Source organism: Mus musculus, chromosome 2, assembly GCF_000001635.26.
Source record: "Mus musculus strain C57BL/6J chromosome 2, GRCm38.p6 C57BL/6J".
In the NCBI taxonomy this organism is placed as follows: domain Eukaryota; kingdom Metazoa; phylum Chordata; class Mammalia; order Rodentia; family Muridae; genus Mus; species Mus musculus.
Window position 1 is genome coordinate 167605035 of NC_000068.7, and position 27048 is coordinate 167632082.

The window sequence follows — 27048 nt, forward strand, 5'->3', positions numbered from 1 at the left end:
CACAAGGGGAAAGGCTGGCCTATGAGGCCTGTGTTCCAGACACCCATTTTTCCTCTTCTGTTTCGCCCCGGGGCCCTTTAGGCCTTTGCCTGCAGTTGGTGGCCTCCAGAGGACCCCACCCCTGAGACCCCACCCCTGCCTCTACCCTCACTGAAATCTCAGGAGCCAAGGGACAGCACAAGTTAAGGGGTGGGGGACTGCCTTTCTCTGCTGTTTTCTCTGCGGGACACCCTGGAGCTGGGAACTCCTTTCCTGCTCAGTGGCCACATCTGTCCCCACCTGTCCCTGTTTTAGTCCAGCTGGCTGGGAACCGATGTGGGTGAGGCAGTAGTCTGTAGCACAAGGGCGCCCTCTGCTGACTTCAATGGGTGCTAAGGCTTGAGCTGAACCTGGAGGCAGTACTTCATGCAGACTTGGGCCAAGGTGTTTGCAGCGGTGTGTGACCCAGGCACGGAGAGGTTAGTGAACCTGCCTGAAGTCATACAGTAGACTCTGGCCTTGAGGCCTACAATGGAGAACTGGTGCATTCCCTCCTCACACCCTCAACAATGCCTACCCCGCCTCTGCCTCGGTTCCACTCAGTCAGTAGCATTTGTGGAGTTAGGCTGGGCCTCGCTGCTCACAGCTGACGCTCAGTGGGGCAGGAGGGGCAAACAATAGGAATAAATATGTCCCTATCAGGTGTGATAGAGCCTGAATGTGTCAGCTTCAGCCACACGCCCACCCTGACGTGATTTTTTTTTTTTTTTACACATTTGAGATAGGCTTTTCTCGTCATTGCCACACCTCAGTCAACTAAGGGTCACTATCATGGTCTTGACGGTAGGTGACATCACTCCTCCTTACTGAATGCCTCTGGTAACCAGAAGCAGTGCCCCAAGATAAAGCTAGTCCCAGTGGGGATGGTCTGGCTGTGTCTGCCCAGGATCTGCTGGGAAGCTACAAGAGACTCTCGCTCACAAAAAGCATAAGTGTAAACCGGAGGTCACATGATCAGGACACACTAACGTGTGAAACGTCAGAATGAGACTCACTATTGCATATGGAATTTAAAAAGAAAAAAAAAAAAAGATGATCCTAAAGTGACCCCCGCCACACACCTCTTCTGTTTACTGACACTTCTGGTTTCTCATGACTGACATTTAGCAGCAGCTGTGATGACGGGGACAGGTGGATGGTGTCCTCATCAGCTTCCTGCCCAGCCGCTCGGGAACACAAATGCCAGCACCCAGGCTCCTGAGGCCATAGCGCGTTCCTCAAAGAGCTCCTAGAACTGTGGCTCCCTAAAAGCCAAAGGACACACATTAAACATCGTGGGAGGACCTGGTACCCCACAGAGACTACAGGCTTGGCCACTGTTGCCCATGTACCAGTAGGCTACCGGACTTGTGGTTTCTGGGAGACAGCATGTAAAATTTACTTCCACGGAAAATGTTGGTGTTGAATGAGACCTTCACACCTGTGTGTGCACGGTGGCTTCTCAGTGACAGCTGGTGGCAGCAGCTACAAGACTGGCTCTAGGATCTCCATCTCCCAAGCCATTGCAGCTGTTGGACATCAAGGGACCCACGTGGACCCCACAGTGCAAAAGCCAGATCCTGTGGGCTCATGCTGGGGTCACGTGAGGTCACACCCTCAAAGGAGGATGTACTGTCTGCAAGCTCTGCTGAGTGGAGACCCCAGCCTGGAGCCCCAAGTGACCTGGCAGTGAACTAACAAGCCCAGGCCAGCACCAAGCACCTGGGGTCTGGCAGGGCCTTCTGGAGGGCAGCCTGTTGCGCCATGTGCCAGAGGGAATGTCTGCCCCAGCTGTAGGCTGGCCTGTGTATCTCCAGGATGAAGCTCAACTCCTGAGTCAAGACATTCAGACCTGCTCTCACCCCTTGTATGGTAGACAGCTGCCACTCTATCAGATCGAAATTCTTGTTTGCAACATCACAGCTATGACACATCCGTCCAATTTTAGCATAGAGTCCAACCAGTGCAGGCTCTCCCCAAGGAGCCAGCAGCTGGAGTGCCCCAAGGCAACTTAAGCAAGGGGAAACCAATTTTCATTTTTACCCAAGTACCTACGCCACACCCATTTTGCTGTGATCTGCTAGACTTAACTAGTCATTCATGGGGCCTGTGAGGCTCAAAGAGGACATACTTCCCTGGAGTCTTGAACTCATCCTCCTGCATCGCCCCTAAGGAGGAGGGCTACAGGTGTGTACAACCACAACCAGCCACTTTGCTTTTCCCAGGGTCTCTAGGTCAAATTCCCCGCCTGAAGAGCCTTTAACAGCTATGTTTCGGCTTGTAGTGGAGAGCAGCCCTTTAATCCCAGCACCTAGGAGCAGAGGCAGGAGAATTGGAGAGTTGGAGGCCGGCCTGCTCTGCAGAGTGAGTTCCAGGACAGCCAGGGTTATGAAATAGCCAGACCCTGCCTCACTGTGCCTGACATTGCATCTCACCAAGTATCGAGAGGTCTGTCCCTCATGCACAGTGAGGGAAGAGCCTAAACTTGGCTGGAGAACCCTGAATGTTTTCCTAAGAGGTAAAGTGCTGGTTTCAGCCATCAGGCAGGCCCCACTGAATAGGCTGAAGAAGGGCACAGCCTGCCCTGTATCAAAGCATACTTTTTTATTATAGTAGACTCGGACGACGACAGAACGTTGCTTATGGACAGTCAAGCTTGACTTACAGGGTGCCTACCGGAGAGCTAGTTTGCCCCAGATAGATCAAAGGCCCCACCAGCCACTCTTTAGACCTCATAGCTGCTGCTTCAGAAGGTGGAGCCACACACGTGCTTAAAATAAAACCACCGAGCTCTGCAACACAACGGATTGCCTTTATTTCGGTATGCATCCACATTTCAACATTTAGTGGTCCTGAACAGAGTGGGGAGCGTGGCAGTGAGCCAGGAGGCCAGGCCCACGGATCTGCAGATGATCTGCAAACATGGGGACACAGAGCTCCTCCTGGTCCCTGCAGAGGGTCTGAGGAGCAACACTGAAACCTGAGTCTGCAGGGTCAGGGCCTCGTGCTCCAGCTGTCAGGCTCCACATCAGACCCGATGGGTGGCCAGGGTGACGAGAGCCCTGTTCAAACCTCTTCAATGTGTAAAAGCAAAGCAATGATGGGAAAAGGAACCAACTCAGAACCGTGTGCACTGAGGACTCCGCATGGCCTTTCTCTAGGCATCTTTTCACCAAGGACCCTGAGCGCTGGCCGGTCCGAGTCGCCCTGTGACTGCTGTTTACCTTAGACCTGAGCACAAAGCTCGAGGGCTGACGGTGGCAGCAGGGCTGAGGACCCGGCGCTCCCTTCCCAGGCTGGTGGCAGGTGAGTGTGGTCCGGAGCTAAGTGAGGGAGGCCAGGCAATTCCAACCTCATCTGATGGCTTCTGGCCACAGCAAGTGTTGGGTGGTGATGGGCAACAGGGGAGTTGAGGAGGGGAAGCAGCACCCCTTGATAAAGGTGGGGACACGGGAAGCCCTGAATTCCTCACCCGCGGCCAATTTCAGAGGGAGGGGAGGGTTACAATCTAAGCTTTGGCCAAGGGTGGGAGTGGAGGAGTGGGGACCATGGCTTGGATGGGGCATCACTTAAGACTTAAGAAGCAGGGGTGCAGCCAAAGCGCCCCAAGCCCAGCAGTAGTCAGTCCCACAACTGCTACCTGAAGCCTTCCCATCTATTCTAAGGGCCACCACACAGCTGTGGCGGAGGGCGGGGCGGGCAAAGGCAGACCCAGGCCAAGGGCCAGCAGCAGGTGATTGTGTGACGTGTCTGTTCACAGTTGCGTTAGCTGTGCCCACCGCTCCCACAGGAAACCGATTTCAACACCTTCTTGATCCCAGAAGTTCAACCAGGCAGACAGCGGTTACACTCAACAGTTGATGTTACACAGCACAACTTAGGTATTTCAAATGGACGAGAAGTTAGTATCAGAACAGTGTCTCAGGATGAAGGCTGAGTGGAGCTTCCTCTCCGGTACTTTGAGGTCTACAGATGTATCTAGAAAATTCACTACTGTGGAAAATGAAGACTTGGGTTGGATGGGGAGGGGAGGCCGGGGCCTTGGTGACTAATTGCTGTAACACTGTCCTTCCGGCGGCTGTGGCAGCTTCATGTTCTCTTTTGACATCATCAGGCGCCGCAGTTCCTGCAGGATGACTTTGATGCTGTGGGAGTTCTGCCACTTTGCCAGCACTGCCGTGGCTCTCGGATCCACCTGCGCAGAGGCAAATGCACACATTACTGTAGACTCAGCAGCAAAACCTTCCCGCCCTCCCCGGGGCTGATATGCCCAGCCCACAGGCCCATCAAACCCATGGGCTGGGCCAAGCTGCCCTCCTGCAGACAGTCTTGCCTCCTTTTTCTGGGTCCTGGCATGAAGAAAACTAGCAGAGCCTGAGGCACACAGGGAGACTTAACTTGGCCAAACTGGGCCCATCCTGACCAACAAGCACCTGGCGCCCATGCCCTGTCCTTTCTCCAATGTGTACCCAGGGTGGGGCAGGTAGCAAGAGCAGCCATGGTGCCCAGGTCTCTTAGGTCACTAAGGAGTTAGTGGCTCCGACACAGTAACACATAGGACAAGTGGCTCCAACACAGAACAACATAGGACAAGTGGCAGGAATGCTAATTTCTACTTCTCTGGCCCATCTTCTGAAGACTCCTAGGACAGGACAGGCACAGCGCCTCCAAGCCTCTAGCAAGCAAGACACAGATTGGGGATTTACAGCCGAGGTGTGGCCAGCCTGTGTAAGGCCTGAGCTCTACAGAGGGCTGCAGTTGTAGACAGCGCTGCAACCTTGACCTCTCAAGGTCAGGCCTTCAAGGCCATGGACAACGCTAATGCAGGGGCTCAGACAGAGGGCTGCCATGGGTGGAGGCCAGCCAGGGCTGCACAAGCAAACAGTATTAAAAAATATCCCATGGCAGGGGCCAGGACACAGGAGGTAAAGATATGGGAATAGTTCTGCCTCAGCCCCAACTTCCCAACTCTACCTCATGGTGCCATGGACACTGAACACTCTTTTTTTCTTGGTTTTTCTGTGTAGCCCTGGCTGTCCTGGAACTCACTCTGTAGACTAGGCTGTCCTTAAACTCAGAAATCCGTCTGCCTCTGCCTCCCAAGTGCTGGGATTAAAGGTGTGCGCCACCACGCCCGGCTGACAGCCAGTGCAGGGCTCCTGCAGTGACAAGCCACAATGGAGCGGCCCTGCCCAACGCTGCAGACACAAGCGCACCGTGATAACCTACAGGCAGGCAGTGGGGGACTCACCACTCCATTCGAACTGCTCACGCCGCTCATATTGACTCTTGTTACGAATCTTACAGACGGGGGTGCCTCTGGGTACTTAGGCCCACACTCTATCTTAAGGCTGTATATTCGGTTTTCATAGATTGTCTGGAAAAAAGGAATAGAGACAAGTTACAGAGACCTAAGAGAGGTACAGCTTCCAACACCTGGGAGACACCGTTGCCCCAGACTGCCTGTCGTGGGTGCCTCAGAGACGGAAGCACAGGACAGACACAGGAGGAAACTAGGGTTAAGTGTCAATGAGTCCGACCTGAGGCCACTTCTGTAGCATATGCCATCTGCCCTCAGAGCATTCTTTCTCTTATGTAGTCATGGTGACCTAAGATGCCACCAGCATCAAGTGAGTGAAGCAGAAGGCCAGGCAGCTGAGGCACCAGACCATCAGGGACAGCATCAACTCTGAAAGGTCAACTGTGTCTGGGCGTGATGGTACCCAGCTGTGACCCCACGAGCTGAGGATCATCCACAGGCACACAGTGACCTTGAAGGCCTTAGGAGTCTGGGCTATGAATATCACTATCGCGAATAAATGAAAACACCAACTGCTGAGGGCTGTGGGGATGGCTCAGAGGGTAAGGGGCTTGTCATGCAAGCTTGTCAAAGCAGAAGGAGGAAGACTACAAAAGGTGTCTGCTGACCTCTACCCACAGTTACAAAGCCAACCATCCAACCATCTCTTCACTGAGATACATAAGAAGACGGGCGTGGTGGCTCACGCCTTTAATCCCAGCATTTGGGAGGCAGAGGAAGATGGATTTCTGAGTTTGAGGCCAGCCTGGTCTACAGAGTGAGTTCCAGGACAGCCAGGGCTACACAGAGAAACCCTATCTCAAAAAAACCAAACCAAACCAACAAACAAAAAGAGACCCACAGGAAAGTGAGGCCCACACCAGCACCTGTAATGTTCAACAGCAAATTGTGCCTGGCCCAGCCCAATCATGTGTGGAACATCCACCCCGAGTGGAAACATCACACAGCCCTGAACACCTGGCTGCAAGCACCCTACTCTGTGACTGTGCCTAAAGACAACACTGCAGAGACCTTCCACATGGGACCTGTGCCCTGGACCAGGGGCCACGCCTCTTTATCAGGCAGGGGGCACCCTCTCCTTAGGAGTCTTGCACACAAAGCAGTTGCTCCTATGCACACAGTGACACCTACTGGTCTCAAGGTCTTTTTAAAACCCTTGAACACAGCCTAAACATCCCCTTATCAGGTTCAGGTCCTCCAGAACTCACCTACGTAAACCATTCTCAAGCCAAGATAAGCCAGCTCAAAGACTTTCTTCAAGCACGCACGCACGCACGCACGCACGCTCCCCTTCCCCGCCTCTGAGAGTGCTGCCACCCATCATCCATCTAGCACGCACAGCAGAACTCGGCTATAGGGTCTGGGTGTCTGGGTGGAGGAATGCTGCTCATAGCTTGTGGGTTCACATCTGCTGAGGTATCCCAAGCAGGATTAGCCCCTCAGCCCCCAGCACAGGGTCCATAAAAACTTACAACCCCCAGGAGCACCCAGGAGAAAGAAGCCAAGGCAAGGCTGCCAAAGTTCACTGTTCCAGGTAAGAGCTCTAAAGTGAGGCCCTACAAACAAACAAACAAACAAACAAACAAACAAACAAGGAAGAGCGGGACGGAGGAAGGGAGGGAGGGGTCTGGGGAGCAGCTGAGAGCACTGGCTGTTCTAAGCCATCTATAACCCCAGTTCCAGGCGACGTGGTGCCCTGGTGGACAGCAGCCACGTATATGGTACATAAACAATGCATGCAAACAAAATGCCATCTACGTAAAAGACTGGCCCTATTTCAGAAAGCCAGCGCTGGGGTGTGGCTCGAGGGCAGTGCGTGTGCTGAATGTACACAGGAGGCTAGGGTCCCTCCCCATCACAGCAGAATACCCTAAACCAACACACCTACACGCCTCATCCTCTGCACGCCCGCCCGGCATGCGCAGACCCCTGTCTCAGTGCAGCAGGTGCCCACCCAGGCTTGAGAAGCCACCACCTGGAAGGCAGCAGGTTCACAGCAAGATGAGGCCAGCCTGGGCTACTGCCCGAGACAGCTGCATAGAGCGCCTCACGCTAGTTTTCCACTCATGGGAGGAGGCAGAGCAGCCAGGCAGTGGTGGCTCCCCGCTTTAATCCCAGCACTCGGGAGGTAGAGGCTACAGTTGAGTCTACAGTTGAGTTCTGTACACACAGAGACCTTGTCTTGAAAACAAAACAAAACACACAAACAAACACACACAAACACACAAAACTCTAGCAAAACTCAATTGGAACTCTGGGCCCAGTGGTACAGGCCCGTGACTGAGGCTCAGCTGGCTGATGTAAGATATCTAAGTTCAAGCCCTGGCAGGGCTATAAAGAGCACAAGTGCGCAGTGTGTGGCTCAGCTGTATAGCTGCCTGGCTTGGGTCTCTCTTCCTGGGATCCACAGGGTGGGAAGGAGAGCAGACTTTTCAGTGTTCTGACTTCCACAGGTTCACTGTAATGCACGCGCACACACACAAGAACACATAAATGTGTGGCGCACGCCTTTAATCCCAGCACTCGGGAGGCAGAGGCAGGTGGATTTCTGAGAAAGTTCTCCCCCACCCCCCCAAAAAAAGAACACATAAATGTGAGCACGTTACTTATGTGTGTCAGTTTGATTGTGCATACATGTCCACAGAGGCCAGAAGAGGCCTTGGAGCTGCTGTAACCGCAGACAGCAGTGGGCAGCATGGATGCTGGGGATGGAGCTCTGGTCGTCTGGAGCGGCAAGCACCCTAACCACTGAGCCACCTCTCTCTCTATAAAACCATGTTGCTAACTAACACACACACTGTAGGGTCTCAGCACCTGGGAGGTAGAAAGTGGGCAAATTTCTGCCAGTTTGAGATGACAGGGTCAGCCCCAGCCTCGTAAGGACTAAGTTAAGAGCCTATCTTTTTTGTTTGTTTGTTTTTTGTTTTTCAAGACAGGGTTTCTCTGTGTAGCCCTGGCTGTCCTGGAACTCACTCTGTAGACCAGGCTGGCCTCGAACTCAGAAATCCGCCTGCCTCTGCCTCCCGAATGCTGGGATTAAAGGCGTACGCCACCACTGCCTGGCTAAGAGCCTTTTTTTTTTTTAAAGATTTATTTATTTATTATGTGCAAGTACACTATAGCTGTCTTCAGACACTCCAGAAGAGGGCGCCAGATCTCCTTATGGATGGTTGTGAGCCACCATGTGGTTGCTGGGAATTTAACTCAGGACCGGACCTTTGGAAGAGCAGTCAGTGCTCTTAACTGTTGAACCATCTCTCCAGCCCCCATAAGATCCTATCTTAAAATTAAAAAATATGTCAAAGCAAGGTGGAAGTGGAAACAGGAAGTTCAGAAGTTCAAGACTAGCCTATAGTAATTAAGACCCCAAGTAAAATACAAACAAACAAATCAAACAAACAAACAAACAAACAAACCCACCCAGTAGGTTTTTAGTTCCAGAGCACATGGCCTATGAGGCAACCATAAAGCAGCACAATCACATGAAGAACCTAGAAGTCGTCGCTCCTATGAGCTCGTTCTTTACCTCAGAGGACTAAGTTAATCAAAATCATAGGGATGCCAGGGTGGCCGCTGAGGCGAGTAACCTCATCTTTGGGAGGTTGAGGCAGAATCATTGTTCCAGGTCAATCGGGGCTGCAGTGAGACTCTAAAATGTCTCATAAAGCAAAAAGACGATGAAGGTATAGGTTTGAAAAAAACAGGGGAGCTGCAGAGATGGCTCAGCGGTTAAGAGCACCGATTGCTCTTCCAAAGGTCCCGAGTTCAAATCCCAGAAACCACACGGTGGCTCACAACCATCTGTAATGGGATCTGATGCCCTCTTCTGGGGTGTCTGAAGACGGCTACAGTGTATTCACATTAAATAAACATATAGAAAGAAAAAAAGAAGAACAGGACAGAGCCAGTGACAGGGGACACCACTTTGCACACACTGCCAGCAAGCCCAAGCTCTTGAAAATGCCCAACAGCTACCACCTCATCTGGCATGGCCAGTCCTAGCACATTCCGCACAGAACTGAGGACTGATCCACACAGACCCTCTACCATCGCCAGCGTCAGTCCCAATGCCTACAGCAACGAGTGAAGACAACCAGGCAGCCAGCAGCTCCATGGTGGCTCTACTGGAAGAAAGCTCAGGGTGCTCCTGGGACGACATCGCCACCAACAGTTCTTTAGTGTGATGAAAAATGACCCAATGGCAAGTGACAGATACTGTGGTGGCCTTGCTAGCCAGGTGGCATTCACTCACTCTGACCCACATTCACTCACACACTCATACTCTCACACGCTCACTCACACATGCTTACTCACATTCACTCACCCACATTCATCCACACTCACGCTTACTCTCTCACAGTCACACTCTCACATGCTCTCACACTCTCACATTCACTCACATGCTCACTCACACTCACATGCTCTTACTCACATTCACTCACTCTCACATGCTCATTCTCTCACACACTCACTCATACTCTCTCACACGCTCACACTCTCACCCACATTCAGTCATACACACACATTCACTTACATCTCACACGTTCTCCCTCACTCTCTCACCCATTCAGTCACTCTCACACACTTTCACATGCTCACTAACACGTTCTCTCACACTCTCTCACACGCTCACTCACACTCACCCACATTTACTCACTCTCACATGCTTTCTCACCCACACTCACTCTCACCCACATTCACTCACACACTCACTCCCACATGCTCACTCACTCTCACACGCTCGCTCGATAGCTCACTCACTTACACATACTCACTCACAGTGGCTGCCAGGCTTGGCACAGGTGCATCGCCCACTGAGCTACCCTGTGCTGGGCTACAGAGCATGAAGAGGAGGGCAGGCTTGTGGAGCACCAGCTTTCAACCCCGCCCTGCCTGTGGGAGCACATGCTCGCTCCCCAGACTCCTCCTGTAGGTACTACAAATACTAACCCAGCTGGACTACACACTTAAGAGCACTCTAAGCCAGGCAAGGAGACACACTGCCTCAGTGCTTCAGGGGTGGAATCTGAGGCCAGCTTGTGCTACATTATCAAACTATATCTCAAAAATCAAGGTTTGGGGAGCACACAGACTTAGCTGTTCTTGCAGAGGACCCAGTTGATGCCTAGCACCTGTCAGAAGATCACAGGTTCCTGCGAGCACAGCTCCAGGATACCAGCAGATGCAAACACAAACGGCCAACAGACATAGCCCAGTGGTAGAGCACCTGCCTGCCATGTCCACAGCCCTAGACCCCAGCTTTTGGGAGCCTGGGACAAGAGGATTCCAAGGTTTTGGCACCCAGGTCTGCAAGGCAGGATCTTCTTCTTAAGTCTCTGGACACAGGGTTTCCCTGTGCAGCCCTGGCTGTCCTGGAACTCTCTCTACAGACCAGGCTGGCTTCAAACTCATAGACATCTACTTTCCCCTGCCTCCTGAGTACTGGGATTAAAGGCATGTCCCATCCATGCCCAGCTTCCTCTTCTGTTTTTGAGACAGGAGCTGGATATGTAGCCCAGGCTACCCTCCAATCAATAGTGATCCTCCTGCCTCAACCTCCCAAGAGCTGGGATTAGGTCTGAGCAACCACTTTGTCTTAAACAAAAGACAGGCTGGTCTGCCTGGAGTGTATTTCAGAGGCATGGCGTGCTGCCTGGCAAGCAAGCATCTGTGAGGTCCTAAGGTAGATCCTCTCCATCGGGTTGCACTGCAAGCCCGTACAATAGACACGTGGAAAGTATCTGGTGTCTAGCAGCTCAGTGAGCCCCACTCCCCTTTAGAAAAGGGTATAAAGCCTAGCTCAGGACAATCTAAACAGTTTTTGTTACAGAAAGGGTCTTATGTAGTCCAAGATGCCTTGAGCTTGCAGTAATCCTCCTGCCTCACCTTCTGAGTTTATAAAGTGTGCTGTAGAAATCCTAGCCTGAACATTTAGGCAGAACATTTTCAACAGTATTTACAAGCTGTTTTAGATTTCTGTGTGTCCTTTTGCTTTGCTTGTGTGTGTGTGTGTGTGTGTGCTTCATGTGTGACAGTTGTGAGCCTTCACATGGGTGGGTGCTAGGAACGAACCTCAGTCCTCTGCAAGAATAACAAGTGCTATTAACCACCCAGCTGTCTTCAGCCCATCTGTCTCTTTTGAAACAGTGTCTCAAGGATACATACTGGCCCAAAATTCCCTGTGTGGCAAAGATCACTGAGAGTGACTGGTCGGTCCTTCTGCCTCTGCCACTGCATGCTGGGATGTGGGTAACTATGGCCATAGCAAGCTCTTGTTTAGTTCTCACAGAGCCTCTCAGCATCCAACAGAGCTGATGGCACAAGGTCCACAGCCTCTGTACCCCCTGACCCACACACAGGTGCTCTAAGGAGACCATCTCCCTCGAGGCTGGATCCTCTGAGGAAGGAGAGCATCTGCAAAGCCATCTACCTGTACGTCCTGAGACTCAGCACACTGCTGTGCAGGGAGGAGGAAATGGGGAATGTATATACATTAACTCTTGCACCGGCATCAGAGTTGCAAAGATGACTTAGGAAGCAGGAGTGAAGTGCAAGGCTGCTCAATGACCCTCAAAGGTGACCTTCAAATGTCTGAATGCTAATGAGCGGGAGGTAGGTGTCTGCCCTCTTAGTTCCACTGTGCCTTGCTGTTGAAAAGGAAGGAAGCTGTCACTATAGGCACAGCACACTCAGGCTCATCTCCAGAAGTGTCCCTTTTAGGGTCTTTCCCTCTTCCTGTATTCTCTCCTGTACCTAGTCGTAAACTCCCTAGCACTTCAGTGCTGACTAATGAATACTCAACTTGTCAGCAGTGTGTCAGTGACCAGTGGGCAGGGAGGAGAGAGAACAGGCTTGGCAAACAGACCCAGTTCTGTGACCCTGGGCAGGTGACTTCACCCTGGGTCAGCTTCCCCACCTGTGACCTGGAATGTGGTTACGCAGGAGGATGAGACAACGACTTTGTGGGCACTGGGTGACAATTCTTGGAGGGCTAACCATGTACCCTCAAACACACAGTGGCTAGGACCTCACTAAGCAGAGTTCTTGTAGGCTTGCTTGCCCCTCTTCTTTGGCCCTGGGTTTAAATACCTCTGGACCCAGCAGAGCTGATGGCAGGACTTGAACCTGCCCTGAGTGACAGGCAGAACACAAAGGCACAGCAAAGCTGGGATGGTAGCTGTCCAAGTGCTTGCTTTGTCTTGAACTCAGCTGAGGGACGGCAGCTCAAAGACCACAGTCTACACTGTCATGTAAATCCACACTACTGGCTACACAGGATTTGATTACCAAAGAGGATTAAAGCGCATCAGAGGGGCTCAAATGTATAAATTGAAATGGGTCAGAGAAAAAACAGCACACTTGAGCAAACACCTCTGGTGAGTGTCTGCCAACTGCTTTAAGGAAAGGCACAGTGAGCTTAACTCGATGACAGTGACAGCTGGAGCTTGGTGCTTACTCGTGGAGGTCCAATTATCATGCCTGTCCATCTTGTAAGTGTCATGTCCTCGTCGTCCTCCAGACCCCAGCTAACTGTGCCGTCGCCTACTCCTTTCTGTCCTTCTTCCAGCTCTTCCAACAGTCGGAAATTTCGAGGGACTTTTACTCCTAAAACAAACGGAAAGAAATTCAAGGTTCCAGCAAATCCAGGTGTACGGCTAAGATAGCACAGCGAGGAGCTGCTCATCACCAGTGTGTGCTGCGGACGCTGTGTACACAGCTGGCAATGGCGCCTCACACGCACCGAGCCATGGGGAGCCAGAGGGGTGCTCACCCACCCCAGCCCCTCCAGTGCCCCACCCCGTTTAGCTGTTGCTCCCTTTGCTCTGAGCACTGGCTGAGAGGAATGCCAACCGCAGCCTGGGACACGGCACTTCCTTTCACGCAATCGTGGTATGACACATTTTGGAGGCTGCAGAGACTTAGGGATGCTCCTGGCTGGGACGGCCTTAGCGACACCAGCATTGTATCTCATGAAATGCTGTCCCCACAAGTAGCTATCAGGCAGGAGCGCGGAGGAGGCTTTTTCACTCCGTAAGCCTTGGCCCTTCTGGTTTATTTTTTAGCCACAAAGCCCATGAGGGCAGCCCAGACACCGCCACAACCACACCAGGCGCCTGAGCCACCTCAATGTCATGGTATCTTGCACAGAGCTCAGGTTTAGGGAATCCACGCCAGCAGTGGCACTGGGAGGCTTGCTCCTGGCCTCCCCTGCAACTTTTCCTGACAAAAACCTTAGGATCTACACAGGCCACTAGCTCATCTGGCCGGACTCCAGGACCCTGCCCTGGGATGTCCTGGGCTTCCTGATGTGCAGGGCATATAGCTCACCTATGCCATCATGGCAGCCATGCCCACACACTGGGAGACAGGCAAGGAGCAGCGCCTGTATTCCTTGAACCTCCACCCAGAAGAGTAGTGGGATAAACATAAATACATGAACTGTGTAGGATAGGGGGTAACAGGTCTCAGCTGAGGGCCTGAAGAAAAAGTGAGACAAAGGCACAGATGAGGGGTGGCTCAAGGGACAGGAGGTCTCCAGGTCTGACATTTCTTAGTGCCAAGAAACAACGTGCAGATGCCCAACCAGAAGAGGAACTGGGAACACAGGTCAGCAGAAAAGGCCTCTGACAGCACAGAGGACCACGAGAGAGAGACCAGTGAGTTCTCAAAGTGACCCCAGGTGTTGTGAGGGATGCTGAAAAGGACCAGTGGCCATGTGCCAGGCTCTGGCCCCAGCAGAAAGGATTCTTCCAGGTGGCCTGTGGTCGGTGAGAAAGGGTCAACTCTAGTACTACAGGTTTGGTGCGAGCATCTGGGACAGACTTGCTCGTGGAACGTGAGTGACTTGAGCAGTGGAGTGCTTCATCCTCCAGTGTCACAGCTCCTGTTATGACCGACTCCCCGGGGGCTGGAGAGACGGCTCAGCAATTAAGAGCACTGGCTGCTCTTCCAGAGGACTCAGTTGGCTTCAATTGCCAGCGCCAACACGGCAGCTCACAACTCTCTGTAACTCCAGTTTCAGGGGATCCAGTGCCCTCACACAGATATACATGCAGGCAAAACACTAATGCACATAAAATAAAAATAATTTTAAGCCAGGCGTGGTGGCGCACGCCTTTAATCCCAGCACTCGGGAGGCAGGGGCAGGTGGATTTCTGAGTTCGAGGCCAGCCTGGTCTACAGAGTGAGTTCCAGGACAGCCAGGGCTACACAGAGAAACCCTGTCTCGAAAAACCAAAAAAAAAAAAAAAAAAAATTTTAAAAAGGAGTGGCTCCCTGGACTAGAAAGCAGCACAGGGTCCCATCAGTTGAAAGGCCTAGTCTCACCCTCCCCTCTCCTCTCCTCTCCTCCTCCAGCAGCAGCAACAGCAACTTCACTACTGCTGGGGTTCAGCTCAGTGGCAGAGCACAAGCCTGGCAGACACCTGCCTCAGCTTCTATTTCCAGCACCACAGAATTTATTTAGGACAAATAACATCATCCTAACCCCATTTACAGTAATGGGAAAGCTTCTTTTTTTAAAAAAAATTGTGGCCGGGCGTGGTGGCGCACACCTTTAATTCCAGCACTCGGGAGGCAGATTTCTGAGTTCGAGGCCAGCCTGGTCTACAGTGTGAGTTCCAGGACAGCCAGGGCTACACAGAGAAACCCTGTCTCGAAAAAAAAAAAAAGTGTTGGAAGCTGGGAGTGGTGGCACACGCCTTTAATCCCAGCACTTGAGAGGCAGAGGTGGCTGGATCTCTGAGGTTGAGGCAGCCTGGTCTACAGAACAAGTTCCAAGGCTACAGAGAAACCAAATTTTTAAAAGAAAAAAAAAAAAAAAAAAAAAAAAAAAGAAAAGAACTGTGCACACACATGTGTCCATGCGTGTCCATGCATGTCCTTGGGTGTTGTTATTCAGGAGCTGTCCACCTCAGTTTTTGAGGCAGGGTCTCTCAGTGGCTGGTTCTCACTCATAGACTGTGAAGGCTGGGCAGTGAACCCCAGGATTCCTGTCCCCATCTCCAAATGCCTAGGTCACAGACATGTACCACCATGCCTGCCTGTCTAGCTCCCACTTGGGGGCTGAGGCTCAAAGCCCGGTCCTCAGTCTTACAAGGTCTCACCACCTGAGCCACCCCAAGACAAGCTCAAGCAAAAGAGTCATTTGACTGAAAACACTAAGTAGCAAATGTGGTCACTGGGGGAAAAACAAGAAGAGCAGAAACATAAAGCATGCTTGACTCGCTGGCTCAGAATCATTAGCATCTGTCCCATCTTGGAGAGCCAGCCGCACTGTTCGGCTATATGAGGTGACGTCCTTCAGTAAACACAAGGTTTGGACATCACAGGCAAAAGGGAAACAACACAATTACTCTGCTCAGAGTTAAATAAAAAATGAGAGGGAGGACTGGGAGACAGCTCAATGCCAAGGGCACCTGCTCTGCAAGCATGAGGACCTGAGTTCAAATCCCACACAGCCATGTAGAAAACAGGGAGTAGGAGCACGTGCCTATCTGCCAACAAGCCAGCACTTGACAGTCAGGGGGCTGCTGGTTCAGTGGGGCCGTGTCTCAAGGCAGCAAGGAGAAGGTATTCCACGCTGTGGCTCCATGCATCCTGCGCCGGTGTGTATGCCGGCACACACAAGAGTCAAACCTAATTCCGATTAGAGAGAGAGTCTCACGATTGGCCCAGGATGGCCTCCACTTGCCTCTGCTTCCCAAGTGCTGGGAAGGACCCAGGAGGCAGTGAGATCTCTGAGAATCAAGGCTAGTGATTCTCTCCTTATTATCCAGACCTGTCATCTTCTTGCCTCAGCCGTGTGTGTGTGTGTGTGTGTGTGTGTGTGTGTGTGTGTGTGTGTGTGCGCGCGCGCACCTGTACTCCACTCCACCAAGGTATCGCCCAGCCTTGGCACTTCCTGTTTTTTATAGAAGACTTCCTTCAGCCATAAGACAGACTCCATCTTTTGTGGGGACTCATTTCTATGACACTTGACCTCCTTCAGTAATCTGCTGTTTTCCCGGTCAGGCTGGGGACAGCGAGCTACTTCAGCATAGAGAGGCACCTGCCATCAAGGCTGGCAGCACCAGCTCTCTCCCCGGAAGTGTGGGGTGGAAGGAGGGAACTGACTTGCACACACTTTCCTCTGACTGCACATGATGGCACGCATGCCCACACACACACACAAGCGCACCAACAGCATTAGTATTTTTCCCCTAGACTGGGTCCACAGTAGGAGGTGACTGGGTGTCAGAGGGAGAGGGCGGGGAGAGAGGGGGACAGGGAAGGGGAGGGGAGGGTGAATACTGAAGCCAGGGTGCATGTGCCCACTGAGCCAGGCCCCGCCTGTTTACAGGAGCTGAGCCCTTCCCTTCCCTTCCCCTGGCCTAGCAGAGGTCACAATACTCTTGACCTCTGCAGAAGGAGTGAGCCTGGAAGGCTGTGGTGGCACATGGCCACCATGGTGGAGCACCTCTCCTGACACATACCCTCTCCAGCTCAGCAGTCACAGGCTGTCCCCACAGGAGTCCCAACTGTGGCTCTACTTGAGCACTCCCCCGGTCATTCATGGCAGGAGATGTTGCACCCCAGCTCCTGGCCAGATGTCACACTCAGTTCCATGTTCCTGCCTCCAAACTCACCCTGGCCCCTGAGCCTGACCCTTCAGCTCTCAACCCAACTGCTCAAGTGCTTCCATTGAGCCACATCTCACACTAAGCTGACTCAATGTCCATGCTACGCCATCCCTCCCAGACACCCGGCCTCTGGGGCCTCAGGCACCCAGAACACTTCCAAACAGATCCTGCTGCACACATCCCCAAATAGCACAGTCACTCCTAATCTTGGGATGTGGCACCAACACTTCTTCTGGCTCCATCTCAGTCAGTCGGCAATCCCTCCTTGCATCTCTGTGCGGTTGGTTTTCTTACCCCAACCATCATCTCGCTAGGGACTTCTGGGGACCCTGCCACCTCTGCCTCTTGCTCTGCCTGACTCCCCCTGCCTGTTCTCCAAGGACGTGATCAGGACACCATCGTTTCCCTGTAGGGCACCACAAGCCTCTCAGCACAGCCAAGCCAGGTTTGCTCCACGGAGCCTTCATCACAAGTGGCCAGCACCACGGTAGACGTCCTTCAGGCTTCCGGGGGAGGCTTGGCTTCCTTCAGCCTTTGTGTCACGGTGCTTTCGCCCAGGGCATGGACAGCTGGCAAGTCACTAGCTTCTTCCTCCCCAGCCTACACCCCTCCTCTTGCCTCTTGCTCAGCTCCAGCGAGCTGACCGGACACTCTGACCACACGTGACCTCGCACACTGCCTTCTCCAGCAGGTACCTGATGTGTGCTGGTAAACCCGTCTCACAGGATACTGACAGATTCCTGAAAACATACCCAGGAAACACTTCACTAAAAGGGAGCCTAATTATTATTATATTATTGGTGTGTGTGTGTGTGTGTGTGTGTGTGTGTGTGTGTGTGTGTGTGTGTGTGTGTATGAACACTGAGTCTCATATAGCCCAGGCTGGCTGTGAGTTAGCTTATATAACAAGGATGCCCTCAGGTCCCAGGCCTCTACTCCCAAGTCCTAACATTATAGGTGTGCCCACCTAGTTTGGTTTGAGAATCTTACAAAATGCTTAGTGAGGATTTTAAAATTTAAGCAGAATTCCAGATAACATACAAACAGAATGAACAAGACTCGTCGGTCCTCTGACTGCAGAGGCCAGCAGGGCTCTGTAGCTTGCACCTTGACCGAGCCTCCTGCCCACCCACACACAGATGCTTTCTCTTTCTGTTCCTGCCTGTTTTCTACTATCTCACTCCTCTCAGACAGAGCTATATGACTCGTTCAACCTGCCCTCAGCACACACACACACACAACTGACCAGCTGTCTGGCACACCATGGTAGCTTCCTGGATGGATAGCAGAATCTTCTGGCCATACTTCGAGCCCTACCTTGACTAGGACCAAAATACTGGACATCATCAGATGACAACTGAGGCTATCTGGATGTCTGAGGTCATTTTGTGTGTGGAGGTCAGAGGACAACCTTGTAAGCACAATTCTCTCTTTCCTGGGGTCTGGGGATCAAACCCACTTCCCCAGGTTTACCCAGCAGATGCCTGCATCGGGAGCCACCTCCCTGGCCCAAGTTCAGGGTTTTGTCTTTCAGTTACATTTTCTTATTTTGTGTGCACCGTGATGCACTTGAGGTCAGAAGACAACGGCCAGGAGTCGGTTCTCTTCTACTGCCACATAGATCGTGGGGACTGGATTCAGGTCACCAGGCTCTGGAGCACACTCAGTCATCTGAGGTGTGGGTTTTTTGGTTTTGGATGTAAAATCTGGTAGCTTTTACAATGGCTACATTTTACTTCTTTTGTGTGCCACAGCAGGTCCGTGGCACTCAGGATGTCTGTTCTGGCATGAGAGCCCTTCCCCAGCAATCCATTCCCAGCCCCCAGCCTTATTTTAACTTTTGAGACAGGATCTGGAACTTGCTATATAGATCAAGATGGCTTTGAACTCTAATCTACCTGCTGCTGCTGTCCTGGTGCTGGGACTAAAGGTATGTGCCAGTACACCTGGCTCAGCTTTTTAACTTTTTTTTTTTTTCTTTTTTCCGAGACAGGGTTTCTCTGTGTAGCCCTGGCTGTCCTGGAACTCACTCTGTAGACCAGGTTGACCTTGAACTCAGAAATCCACCTGCCTCTGCCTCCGAAGTGCTGGGATTAAAGGTGTGCGCCACCACTGCCTGGCCATTTTTTTTTTAGTTTTTTAAGACAGGGTGGGGGCTGGAGAGACGGCTCAGCAGTTAAGAGCACTGACTGCTCTTCCAAAGGTCCTGAGTTCAAATTACCATCTGTAATAAGATCTGATGCCCTCTTCTGGTGTGTCTGAAGACAGTTACAGTGTACTTACATATAATAATAAATAAATCTTAAAAAAAAAAAAAAAAAAAAAGGGCTGGTGAGATGGCTCAGTGGGTAAGAGCACCCGACTGCTCTTGCGAAGGTCCGAAGTTCAAATCCCAGCAACCACATGGTGGCTCACAACCATCTGTAATGAGATCTGATGCCCTCTTCTGGTGCATCTGAAGACAGCTACAGTGTACTTACATATAATAAATAAATAAATAAATCTTAAAAAAAAAAAAAAAAAAAAAAAAAAAAAAGGACAGGACTTCTCTGTGCAGCTCTGATTGTCCTGAACTCACCGTGTAGACCAGGCTGGCCTCAAACTCAGAGATCCACCTGCCTCTGCCTCCAGACTGCTAGGATTAGAAGTGTGCGCTGCCATGGTTGGTTCCAACAATCCTTCCCCATTCAAAAAAAAAGTAGGAATCTGAGGGAAACTTAATGTTGGAGGGAGGGGGTAGCCACCATATTGGGTATTGCCCAGGGCTTGGCACATGCCAGGCAAATCCCCTGCCACTGAAGCTCTCTAACACAGTACCTTACTCAACTGTACAGGACGGCCTTCAACTGCCTGCCTCTGTACTTGAGCGAGCCTCCAATTTCTGCCCGTGCTGCCTTTGTCTCTCCAGCAGCTGAGCTGTCTAGGGGCCAGACCCACTTGCTTATTCTGTTTATAAACTAGGGCAAACTGGTTCCCCACCAAACCTCTCAAGAAAAAGCCTCTTTTCTGTGCTGGGCTGGAGCCCAGAGCCTCTCCAAGCACTGCCTCCAGAGGACAGGACCCACCTCTTGCAAGGGGTCTGCAGAGTAGAACTCACAAATGTGCTCTACTGCTGCCCCAAACTTTAGAAACTGTACGGAAGCTAAAGTAAGCTATTGCCGCAGCAGTCACAAAGCACGGAAATCCTCGTGGCCTAAGGCACCTCAGTGCCATGAACCTCAGGGCGTGAGTTCAAACTCCATGGGCTCAAAATTAGACGCACAGGGCTGTCACGCCTGGTTCCCTGAGCTCCACCTGGAGAAACCCCGCAGCAAGAGAGTCACCGCATACAAGTTCTGACCCCCAGCCCTATGACGTGGTACATGCAATCACACACACACACACAGACTAAAATGCAGTAAAACAAAACAAAACAAAACAAACAAAAAATCCAGAAAACAATAGAAATGCAGGTATGAGTGTGATGGCTCAGAGGGTCAGGGCTCCACCTCTGGTACCAATACAGTGGGAAAGAACCAACACCCAGTGCACCAAGCTGTCCCATGACCTCCATAAGCATGCCGGAACACATGCCAACCCCCCAAAAGAAAAGCAGGCACCAAGCAGGCTGACAGTCTCACATGGTGCCCCCGGGAGACATTTAGCACGGTGACGCGAAGCACAGAGATGACTCTGGGGTGTGACCACCCCTGCAACCTCAGCCCTCAGGAGGCTGCTGAGATCAGGACTAGCCAAGGCTACACAGCATGACTCCAAACAAAATGTCAGACAGGAGAAAGGGGGAGCTGGCTCACTGTGTAAGCTTGGCGTCAGAAATTCAGAGCCCAGCACCATCAGGAGTCAGATGTAGCTGTGTGCCTGTAATCCTAGAACTTGGCAGGTAGAGGCAGGAGGACCAGGAGTTCTTTGTCATCCTCTCCTTTACAAGTCAAGTTAGAGGTCAGTCTATGCTCATGAGACACAACCAAGCAAGCATGCCAGCCAGATGAGACATGCAGATCTGAGTGCAGGCCACACAAGGCACACAGACCCTGTCTCAAAAACAAAACAAAATCCGTGTGGTGGCACCTGGGAGGCAGAGACAGATGAGTCTGAGCTGGAGGTCAGCTGGAACTGCACAGTAAGACCCTGACTAAAAATGGGTCTTACTCAGTTATGTAACTGCAGCACTTAAGAGCCTGAGGCAGGGGCTGGAGAGATGGCTCAGAGGTTAAGAGCACTGACTGCTCTTCCAGAGGTCCTGAGTTCAATTCCCAGCAACCACATGGTGGCTCACAACCATTAGTAATGGCCCTCTTCTGGTGTCCTGAAGACAGCTACAGTGTGTGTGTGTGTGTGTGTGTGTGTGTGTGTGTGTATACATATATATATATATACACACACACATACACACATATATGTATATACATGATAAATCTTTTTTTAAAAATTACAAAAAAAAAAAGAGGAGGGCTGGAGAGATGGCTCAGCGGTTAAGAGCACTGACTGCTCTTCTGAAGGTCCTGAGTTCAAATCCCAGCAACCACATGAGATCTGATGCCCTCTTATGGGGTGTCTGAAGACAGCTACAGTGTACTTACATATAATAAATAAATAAATCTTAAAAAAAAAAAAAGGAGGCTGAGGCAGGAGGATTGCCACAAGTTCCAGGCCAGCCTGAACTAAAGAGTAAGACTTTGACTCAAAAATAATAAACAACAGCCATGTCTTCAAAGCAAGCTCCAGGACAGACAAGTCTACATAAAAAAAACCCTGGCTTAAAAAAAAAAAAAAAACACCAAAATAAATAAACAAAAAATAAAATTAAAATACAATCTTCTTTGGAGGACTGGGGATTAAAAGCAGAGCTCTGGCAAACTGCAGGCACAGCAGAGGGGCCTGGAGCCCAGCTGCTGTTCAGGGTGCGTAGCAGCCTGCACTAAGGCTCAGCTTCAGAAGTTGACAGGACCTGAAAGGTGCCCTGGATGCAGCATTACCGAAACGGACAGCGGACACACGACTTATGCTCATTTCCAGCCAGCCTGAGACGTCCTCCTCTGGGAACTCACAATGAGCAGCTCCGAGGGCAGCCCAGCAATGTGACGGGCCTGACTTAGGCAGAACTTAGCATGGAACCTGTTACTCTTTGTTTTAAGGTTTACTTTATGTACGTAAATGTGCTGCCTGCTTGTATGTAAGTTACCATGTGTGCTTGGCGCCCTACGGAGTCAGAAGGGGAAGCTGGGTCTCCTGCACTCCTGTGATAGGCAGTTGTGGTGCTGGGAACCCAGGGAGGCCAGTGCTGAGCCATTGCTCCAGCCCCCATTCAGCTGTCACTCTTTACAGCTCAGTGTGCCAGGGCTCAGTGACAGAGTGAGCTGGACATCCAGCCCAGGAAGGAGCTACTGCACCCCGTCCCCCCCTTCTGTGGCTGCACCACTGTGAGCTCCACACCTCTGCATCATCCTGTCAGACACTGTCTCCTCTGCATGCCTGAGTCACACATCTGGGCAGAGAACTCATCACGGCAGCCCGACCCCTTCCCAAGAGGTCCAGGAAGAGAGAGCATGCGCAAGCCTACACCAGCCCATCAAGTGCAAGGCCACACACCTGTGCCCCCAGGCTAGACTACAGGGTGAGCTCCTCTCACAAGGCGGCTTGCACACAGATGAGGACAAGGACCCACTTACCCTGTGTGTGACACACAGGTCCCAGCTCAGCAGATGTCAACTACTCACAAGGGCACAGAACTCACTCGAGAGGCGGAGGCAGGCCCGAGTCTGAGGACTGCAGGTCTATGCAGTGAGCTCCAGGCCAGCCAGGGTTACAGAGAGAACCTCTTGGGGGGGGGGGGGGTCATCTCACCCCACACAGTACTCTAGGCATTGCTATGGCCTTTCAGGGTTAGACCAAGGATGCCCAGCTTGTATTCATTCTGCGGCCATCAAACCTTGGTAGTTTCAACTCGAGACAGAGGGAGGGACAGAGGGAGGGAAGGTGGAGGTGATTTTGTTATTCTTTTGATGCTGGGAACCAAACCAAGGGCCAGCTTGGCAAATACGCTACATAAACTCCATTCTCAGCCTTTTAATTAAGAGTGATGGGGCAAAAGCCCCGTGAAAACTCACTTAGCAATTCTAAGGATCCATCTTTGTGTTTATTCATATGTGTGTGTGTGTGTCTGTCTGTAAGATATGTGAGCACGAGCATGTATTTGTGTGTATGACTGTGAATGTGAGCATGTATCTGTGTGATAACATGAATGTGAGCATGGATCTGTATGACTGTGAGTGTGAGCATGTATGTGTGTATGACATGTGAGTGTGAGCATGCATCTGTGTGTATGATTATGAGTGTGAGCAGCCAGGTGTGGATGCTGGGAACAAAGCTCTGATCCTCTAGAAGAGCAAGTGCTCTTAACCAGTGAGCCACCTTGTTGCATTCCTTACTTGGCAACTCTCTGGTTTGTCAAGACAGGATTTCCTTTGCAGTCCTGGCTGTCCTGGAACTATATGCAGACCAGGCTGACCTGATCTCTGGCATTCAGAGATCTGCCTCTGACTCCCAAGTGCTGGGATAAAAGGTGTGTGCCACCACTGCCAGACAGGAATTCGATACAACAGTAGGTGTCAGGCAGCACATCCCTATGATGCCAGCGCTTATGAGATGGAGGCAGGAGGACCAGAGGCAAGTCGAAAGGCATCCTCAACTCCACACTGTTCAAGAGCAGCCTGGGCTGCATAATATCCCATCTTATAACAGCAAAAACAAAGAAATCCTACTTGCACTCGCTCACCAAGCTGGCCCCACTGTGGGTCCTGGCTTCTGCTCTCAGGCTGAGCACATTCAGAAGTAGCTATCCAGAAAGCAGGCCATGAAGGAGAAAGGGTTCTTGGTTGTAAGGGACCCAAGATAGCTCACAGTAAGACCTGTGGGAACTGGGGCCTATTACAGGGCCTCAGTTCTCATCTCCCATCCCCAGCTGTCTGGGGAACACCCTTGAGTGGAAGGAAAGACCCAATCTCAACCACCCAGATGGTGACATTTCTAGAAGCTGAATGTGTGCATGAGGCCACACCCCTGCGTGTATATTTACAGTGGCACCCTGCCAGGGCTTGTCACTCTGGCACTTGGTGTCTGGTTAATTGTCAGCTCTGGGCAGCACAGCGTTGTGGGCTGCTGGATGAGAGGAACGACCTGGCAGCCAAGGGCCACTGTCTGACATCCTGCAGTCCTGGACACACAGGAGAGACGTCCCTTCAATTGTAGACATCTTGAGTGGCTGTAGTGGGCTCATCTCAGCTCCTCTCTGAGACCTGCGCCAAAATTACAACAGCGAACAATGTGGGAAGATGCCAGCAGCAGTGACCATACCACCTGAGCTGGGCGTCACAGGACTCCAAGGCCACACAGTGGTTTCCTGGTAACCAGGGCACAGATTAATGACCAGGCTCAGTCTACAGGCGGCCCAAGGCCTGAGCACACCTGAAGGTTGTAGCAGGGAGAGGAGACTAAGCACCAAGTTTAACGAAGGTCCTGCTTCCACTCTCACCACTGCAGTCTCCTGATGCCTTGGGGCTCAAGTCAGAGCTCACCATTCATCATTCTCTTCAAGGCATTCATTCATTCATCAACCAAACACTCAATGCTGCTCATAGCAGGCATCTGTTCCATGGCTCCCCCTTGCACTTAGTAAAGCCCAAAGTCTTCTCTCTCCATCTCATTACTAAGGTCCTTTGTTACGGGAGGGGCACAAGTGGAGGGCGGCGGGCAACTGTGGAAGCCGTTCTTTCCTCCAACCATGTGGAGATCAAGCTCAGGTCCCAAGGCTCGCCAAGGGCCTTTTGTCTGCTGGGCCACCTTACTGCCCCATGGCCTTTAATCTCATCTTTCAACACAAGTGTCCCCACCGCACCGATGGTACTTTCCCACGGCCACAGGCCTTGCTCTTCCCACCACTGGTCTCAGTTCCAGGGTTGGCCCTGAGAGAAGCCTGCCCCCTCCTCATCAGACTCGCTCATCACAGCACACAATTTTCTTCAGAGCACTTCCTGCTTTTTGGAGTCACTTTATTTCCATCCTGAATGGCCTTCTGTCTGGTTTGAATGAAACCTAAAGACAGTGCTCTGTCTACCTTGTCTGCTACTAGTAACAGGACACAAGAGGCCCCAGGAACCATCTGTGGACTAGACAGGCGCTGAGGAACGCCTGTTTCTGGGTTCCCTAAAGCCTTCCTATGCTATCTAAGCTGTGCTATGTGCGCTTCCTTCTTTTCATGGAGCTAGGGATGGAATCCAGGGCCTCCGACTTGCTGGTCAGATCACTCTAGCACTGAGCCTCACCCAGCCCAAACTCTTCTGGATTCTGTACACAGCAGCTGCTGCTGAGCTGCTGTTTCTATCTGCACTCCTGAGGCACGGGCAGGGCCTCAGAAGTTAGAAGTGGCTGTCAAACCGGATCCTGAGATGTCCTAAAGCAAGGACAAGCAGTGCTGACTGGTAGGGCCACCCCAGTACTGGCTGCCTGGCACCTCTCTGCGAGATACCCTGCATCCCACCCCAGTACAGCCTGTGGCAGACTGGGTCTTCCCAAGTGCCCACCGCCATGTGTTTGTCAGGAAATGGACTGACTTGGCTCCGCAGTCTTCTCCAGGACACACCAGGCACTGTGTGGTGGGTCACTGCAGGCAGCACCTCTCTGCTTCCCACCCCACAACATCTCCTCTGGTGGCCTCACAGCCCCAAAACACCAGTGCCTAGGCTGGTGGCCTGTCCTTACCCCTTGCTCACCTCCACCAACAGACTCCCGAGGATATAGCCCCACACCAGAAGGGAGCACCCACTCTCTCCTGAATCCTTCATTGGAAAAGCAGACTCCCATGCCTTCCCAGACCCCGGGGGATCTCCTTCACCAAACCCACTCCACCTTCTCTAGCCTGCCAGAGTCCATGGCTCATAATCAAGTACAGGTTGCCGGTTCTAAGGCAGCAGACCCTTCGGGTCTCCCCATCTGGCCTTCTCTTCTTAGCCCATCAGAGACCGACAAGAGCTTCTCCCCTAAGAGCATCCCCTTTACCCTCTTGCTATCCCTTCCATTTGATCCAAGGGCTCTCATTTCACTGCTCCTCTCCTACCCATCCAGATAATGGAGAGTTTCTGAGTTGAACCCACATATTTTCCCCCAATTCGCAGAAGGATTAGGAGTGACAGGCACTTCCTCCATCCGCTCCCCGCAGGAAGAGGTTTTTCTTCTCTAAAAGCAGCATCTGCGGGACTGCACCCCATCCCATTCTCCCCACTGCAGGAGCCTTCCCAATGGCGACACGCCCCAACAGACCCCACCCCACCCCCCGACACACACACCAGGGCTTCCTAGGCACCTGCTCGTGCCCATCCAACGCGGCGCTCGGCTCCCAGCGCGCCTTCTGAAACCTATCCCTGGTCTCTGCAACCCAGGCCTGCTCCCACGGCAGAACGCCCGGGCTCAGCCCGTGCAGGTGCCCGGATTTCCCTGGGAAGCGACCACCACGATGAGAGCAGCCCCGACCCTAAATTGACGCGGGGCCCCGGCGGCCTCGCCTGCGGCCCGCGAGGCTCCGTGCGTGTTCCCTAGGGTTGCGCCCGCGTACCCCCGCCGGGCATTCCCGGCTCCCAGTCGCCCGGGCCAGCTCCCAGCGGGACCTCGCCCGGGCATTCCCGAGCACACTCGGCCCCTCTGCCGGCCTCTCCCCCACCCCCCGCCCCCCGGAGGCGCCCGAGCCTCCGGCTTGGCCGCACCGCCCACGGCCCGGCTGCCCCCGCCCGGGCTTCCGGCCGCCGCCTGATGGTCCCAGGCCCGGCCGAGCAGCCAAACGCAGCCGCAGGGACAGCGCGGAGCCCTGTCCCGGCCACCATGGCCTCCGCTAGACCGGGACCAAGCCCAGGGAGCCCGCGCCCCGTCCGCCAGCACGCCCGGCGCCCCCGCTCACCCGAGCCTGTGGTGGCTGCCATCTTGCGTCGCTGTCGCTCGAAGGCCGGCCCCTTCTTCACCCCCCCTTGAGTTTTTCTCCGGGCGCTAGTGCGCAGGCGCAGGTGTAGGCGCAGCCGCAAACGGTGCCGCTGACGCCCGCTC

The 27048-nt window shown here is 52.5% G+C and overlaps 1 protein-coding gene and 1 long non-coding RNA gene across 11 annotated transcripts in view; one reads left to right on the top strand and one right to left on the bottom strand.

Annotated features, from left to right (window-relative positions):
• Gm11476 overlaps nt 1–2816 on the top strand; it is a 54539-nt gene extending 51723 nt beyond the window's left edge. For 4 of the 7 annotated variants that reach the window (XR_866988.3, XR_866986.3, XR_866987.2 and 1 more), the window contains one exon: nt 765–2816. This is a non-coding gene — a long non-coding RNA (predicted gene 11476). The remainder of the gene's footprint in view (nt 1–764) is intronic. The other 3 variants (XR_866991.2, XR_375262.4, XR_866990.3) reach the window with 2 other exon arrangements.
• Ube2v1 (ubiquitin-conjugating enzyme E2 variant 1) lies at nt 2605–26986 on the bottom strand. Of its 4 annotated transcripts, NM_001311131.1 has the most exons (5): nt 26906–26971; nt 24136–24254; nt 12795–12943; nt 5270–5395; nt 2605–4213 (listed from the first exon to the last, which is right to left on the bottom strand). In NM_001311131.1, exons 2-5 carry the CDS (start codon nt 24233–24235, stop codon nt 4067–4069), a joined length of 522 nt encoding a protein of 173 aa, NP_001298060.1. In that variant the 5' UTR covers nt 24236–24254; nt 26906–26971; the 3' UTR covers nt 2605–4066. The 4 variants fall into 4 exon arrangements, with proteins under 4 accessions (NP_001298060.1, NP_075719.1, NP_001298075.1 ...); NM_023230.2 differs by lacking the exon at nt 24136–24254; XM_006500014.4 differs by lacking the exon at nt 5270–5395 and having other exon boundaries at nt 2812–4213; nt 26906–26986.
• Between the last annotated feature and the right edge of the window lie 62 nt (nt 26987–27048).

Coding starts and splice junctions, on each gene's coding strand:
- Ube2v1 (NM_001311131.1), bottom strand. CDS start 24,235: ATGAGCCCACTACAGCCACTCAAGATGTCTACAATTGAAGGGACGTCT. Junction 12,944..24,135: donor CAGTGGCCCTTGGCTGCCAG/GTCGTTCCTCTC, acceptor CGTTTGTTTTAG/GAGTAAAAGTCCCTCGAAAT. Junction 5,396..12,794: donor TGATAATTGGACCTCCACGA/GTAAGCACCAAG, acceptor CCTTTTTTCCAG/ACAATCTATGAAAACCGAAT.